General features: G+C 44.2%; 1 protein-coding gene across 1 annotated transcript in view; it reads right to left on the reverse strand.

Annotated features, from left to right (window-relative positions):
• The window catches only part of PDK1 (pyruvate dehydrogenase kinase 1), a 25,422-nt gene extending 20,405 nt beyond the window's left edge, over window positions 1–5,017 (reverse strand). Inside the window, exons 1-3 of the mRNA XM_004703738.2 lie at window positions 4,952–5,017; window positions 3,270–3,411; window positions 351–422 (exon numbers count right to left, since the gene is read on the reverse strand). Coding sequence (XP_004703795.1) covers window positions 351–422; window positions 3,270–3,411; window positions 4,952–4,973 — 236 coding nt within the window. The 5' untranslated portion in view covers window positions 4,974–5,017. The remainder of the gene's footprint in view (window positions 1–350; window positions 423–3,269; window positions 3,412–4,951) is intronic.
• Window positions 5,018–5,023: the final 6 nt, after the last annotated feature.

The raw sequence follows: 5,023 nt of genomic DNA on the forward strand, positions 1-5,023 counted from the left end.
AGAAAAATGGGAAATGATGATGGCAACATATGTACAAATACGCTTGATACAATTGATGTATAGAATATTATAAGTCGTAAGAGTCCCCAATAAAATGATTAAAAAAAAAAAAAGAAATACACGAAAGTGTTCCTTGTATCAGGCTCGTTTGAGCCGTGTTACTTGCTTTGCCCGTACGTGCTTAGTGAATAGATGCGTACACTAACAGAGTAGGAGGAAACTCAAAGGCAATCATTTTCCTTAAATTGATCCAATAGTAGATTTAAGCCTAATACACTTCTTTTTTTTTAAACACGATAGCTAACAGGTATGAAATTGTTTTCAGATTAGGGTCAGAATAATGTACTTACTCATAAACAGCCTTAGCATCTTCAGCACTTTTGTCCTTAAAATCAAGAAGCTCCTGAAGACTCTGGATATACCTAAAGTATAAACCAACCACATTAAAAGGTTCAAATCTGTGAAAATGCCCAAAAGCTAATTTCAACATTTCTTAATTTTTAATTCAGACTAGTGCTATAAATTGTGGCTACTGCAGGATTTTTATACCCATTCACATTCCAGCAAATGTGACACACTGCTTCCTCAAAGGGACACACTGTTTCCTCAAAGCATACATCAAGTCTGATTTAAGAATTTTCAGATGCCCTACTGCGTATTTATGAAGCCTGATGGCCCAATGAGTAAGCACTTGGTTGGCAGTTTGAATCCACCCAATGACCTGCTGCTGTAGGGATTTCCTCGGCTGGAAGCTTTGTGGAGCAGATCACCAGGTCTCTTCTCCCTCTTCTCTAGTGGCTCTGAACCCATGCCCTCTGTGTGAGCAGCCAACAGCTTACTATTTCACAAGAATTGCAGTCTTTAAAGATTAAACCAAATGCCACTGAGTCAATTCTGATGCCTAACGACCCTGCAGACCAAAGAACTACTTAGGGGGTTTCAGACTATCAATCTTTACATAGCTCGATAGTCTCATCTTTCTCCTGAAAAATGGCTGGTGGTTTCTTTATCAAGAAACACCTCAGGTTCCTTGCTTTCAGTTGTATCATCCAAATATCAAAGGTTGTTAACGAGCGTTCCCCCAATCCTGATGGCACTTTTGTCTTCATGTATTGCAGTTTCCTGGGTTATCTGCTCAGAATATAAATAGAATAAGTGTGGTGAAAGGATACAACCCTGAACATCTTTCCTCATTTTGAAACATGCAATATCTCCTTTTTCTGTTTGAACAACTGTTTCTTGGCTTATGTAGAGGCTCCCCATGAGCACAATGAAATGTCCTGGAATTACCACTCCTGGCAATGCTTCCTATAGCACTTTATGTGCCTTTATATGCTTACTAAAATGCCAGTAAACATCTTTAGAGTACCCTCTGTTTTCAAGCAAGCTCCATCTGAAATCAGTAATGAACGGTATCTCTCATTGCACATCCTCCCCTGAAATCAGTTCGAATGTCTGGTAGCCCGTCTCTGCTGACATCTACCCTGGTCTTTTTCCTGTCTCTTGAATAGCCTTTCTGCTTCCTTCACATGTGTTGGTCTTCATGTCATCCTACAACTCATCGGGTCTTCCGTCACTAACGTTCAATGTATATCATTTCTTCAATGCATCAAATTTAATTCACGTAAAATATACTCTAGGCTTGTATACTTAGGCTCTCATGGACTTGTTTTCATTTTCTTTAGCTTCAACCTGAACTTGCACAGAGCAATTGTACTTCAAGGTCAATCTCTCAGATTTGGGGTTTGTTTGGTGTTTTGGATGACGAATCAGACACCATTCCTCTTGAATTTTGTTATTCCTAACAAAGTAAACCTTGTGATTTGTCAGATTCAAAATGGTCAATCCTTGTCCATTAGCAGTTCACTAATAACTCGGATATCAATCTTTTTAAAAAAATCATTTTATTGGGGTAGGATATCAATCTTGATGAGTTCCATTTCATGCTTTTAATTTCCAATTTTACTTCCAAAGTGTTTCAATTCCATATAGAACTCCCATCCCAATTATTAATGACTGTTTGCCACTATTTGATTTCTTCTCATTTTGAGTCATGCCTCGTCAGTAAATGAAGGTTCCCAAGCCCCATTTACGTCAGTAAGGAAGACCCTACCTTGAGGTACAGACTAGACTTCCAAAGTAGCATAGGCTCCTGTAGAAAAGCGCATTTTCCCCACTGTATTCCATCATAAAGCCCTGGTGGCGCACATAGTAGGTTACACATTGCGATGCTAACTTCAAGGTCAGCAGTTCGAAACCACTAGCCACTCTGCAGATGAAAGACTTTCTACACCTGTAAATATTTAGTCTCAGAAACCCATAGCAGCTGTTCTACTCTGTCCTATAGGGTGGCTATGAGTCAAAATTGATTGGACGGTGTGAATTTGGCTTTGAATTCCATCATACTGTCTACATAAACCAAATTTATAATTGTTCTATATTTGAACTAGATAGTATCTGATTATCACATAGCCAGCAATAATCTTTATCTCACTTTTTGAGAAAGAAGACCGGTTTCTCTCACATACTATAAAAGAAAGCGAGAATCTCTGTAAATCATAATGGAGAAATTCCTGCAGCTGATTTTTTCCCTCTTCAGACTTAACACCAGCTGATTCGTTTGCGTTTAACTTATAGTGTTTAAAAGAACGAACACTTTCAAATGAATACCATTAACACTGGTCATAAAGATGACCACATATGCATGCAGTCCTTTCATACCTCGACTTTTTGGAAAAGAAACCAAAGTTAGTTTGAGCCTGCTGCAGGAAAAGCAGCATAGATACAGAGGGCAAAAGTGGAAGAAAGAAAAAGGGGGGAGAGAGAGGTCTCAAAGGACCTCAACACTGCCCAAGCGCAAGAGCTCAGTAGGTCTTTATAAATACTTTTGTCCCGATTTCACGGTGGAGAAAACTGAGGTTCAGAGAGAGGTGTAATATACCCAACACTCATGCTATTAGATGACAAATCTGTTACCTAAACCCAGGAGTCCTTGGGTCATGTAAATTTAATGCACTCAACTGTTCCCCCAAAAGACTGGAGTTCAAGTCCACCCAGCAGAACTCAGATGAAGAATGGCCAAGTGAAGTATTTCTGAGAAATTGGTGGCTGAAAATTCTATGGAGCAAAGTTCTACTCTGACACACCCCAGTTCCCTGAGTCAGAATTGGCTCAACAGCAACTGGTAAAGAGTGAAAAAGCATTTCTTTTAAAGTTGAGTAAAACCCATCAACTCCATCAAAATTGGAAACTCAAGACGGAATGCTTACCAGCTTTGCACCAATTGAACCGATGGCGTTCTGAGCAGATTGTCTGGCAGGAGACTTATTTCTTTCATTATGTTTGCCAATCGAACGGGCAATTCTTGCCTTAGAAACATAAATGAGGTTTTCTCACAAGCATCCACAGATCCTGAAACCAAACAGGGCGGGCAAAGCAGTTAGTAGCCGCCAGCAGGCAGCTGAAGTCACAGGACAGGGAGAAATAAAGAGGAAGTTACTTCAGGGGCCAGCAAAATGAAATCACCATACTGATAGGGCAAGGAAGAGAGATCCTTGTCTCAGGAGACCTGGGGGCAGGATTCAGAACCCATCCACCGTCACCGAGTTGATTCCAACTCCTACCCACCCTAGAGGGGTAAAGTAGAACTGGCTGCGATCTTGACACAGAAGCAGACGGCCACATCTCTCTGCAGGGGTGGCTGGAGGGTTTGAACTGCCAACCTGCAGCGAGCAGCCCAACTTGCTCTGCCCGCTATGCCACCCAGACTCTTTGAGATATTCAGAAGAATCTTCCAGTTATTGGAATTCCAATCCTTTTATAGAGCAACTGCTGTGGGTTAGGCTGCCACCCATAAAGTCAGCAGTTCAAATCCACCAGCCTCCCCTCAGAAGGAAGACCAAACTGTTCCTGTAAAGACTGACAGTCCGGTAAGTCCTATCAGGATTTGTATAGGATTCAGTATAGGCCTCAGGATCCACTCAACGGCAGTGAGTTTGGTTTCGGTTACAGAACCAGGTAACCTCCTGAGTCAAGTGCAGGCTCCCTTAGAGCAGACTGCCCTTGTCCATTCACATATCACAGTGCTAACTAAGCCTGCTGGATGTCATTTGGCAAGGGACCTCCATTTATTTCAAGTTCAACTAAAAAGTTATTTCAGTAACATATTTTAAACTAATTTAAAAAATTTTTTCCCAGCAGAAAGAACCTTAGCAAACACCAAACTGGAGAAAGTAATTATGGTATTAAAGGAAAACACTTGCCCGTGAACGTTTCATTCCCCTTTAATCACAGTAGTGCCTTTTGAAAGTAAAAACAAAATTGAGGGCTCTGAGCCAACAACAACAACAAAAGCTGTCTGCCACTATAAACGGTTTTAAGCTAAAGTTGCCCACCAGTGCCCGGTCAGCAATCACCACTCAAAAGACAACTTTTTTCTACGTAGACGTGAAGGTTTTTAGTCTGGGCCCCGAATGAAGTCAAACGTTAAGGGTCTCCAACTTCGCGGTTCCCTCCCGCGTCCGGAACAGCTCCCGCAGCTGGGCGGGGAGAGACGGTGGTCAGCCCGAGGCAGGGGCCTCCGCTGCACCCCTGCACGTGGCCCACGCTCCGCCCGGCAGATCCCAAGCCCCGTCCGGAGGGGTGTCCCCGCACTCGGACCCCGGCAGGGGCCTGGTCCCTGACCCCGGTGGCACGTGGGCGCTCCAGGTCGGGAGGCCATGCCGACTTCCGTCCTTGGGGTTGGTTGAACAATGTGGGGTCCCCCCTGCTCCCCCCCAGCCTGTCCCCCCTCCCCGGGTATTTCACGGGGGCGGCAAGCGCCTGCCCTGGGACGTAGGGGCCGGCGCGGAGGAAGGAAGTGTCCCCAGGCGCTGGGGGCGCCACAATAAGAAGGGGGTGCGCCGAAGGCGGCCAGGGCCCGCACACAAAGGCCGGCCCGGCTGGCGCTCACCGAAGTCCAGAAACTGCTTCATGGAGAGCGGGGACGGCGAGAAGCGCGCGTAGAAGTCCACTTGGCCCGGCA

This window comes from Echinops telfairi, unplaced genomic scaffold, assembly GCF_000313985.2.
Source record: "Echinops telfairi isolate 266 unplaced genomic scaffold, ASM31398v2 ScPeMD7_4;HRSCAF=17, whole genome shotgun sequence".
Classification (NCBI taxonomy): Eukaryota; Metazoa; Chordata; class Mammalia; order Afrosoricida; family Tenrecidae; genus Echinops; species Echinops telfairi.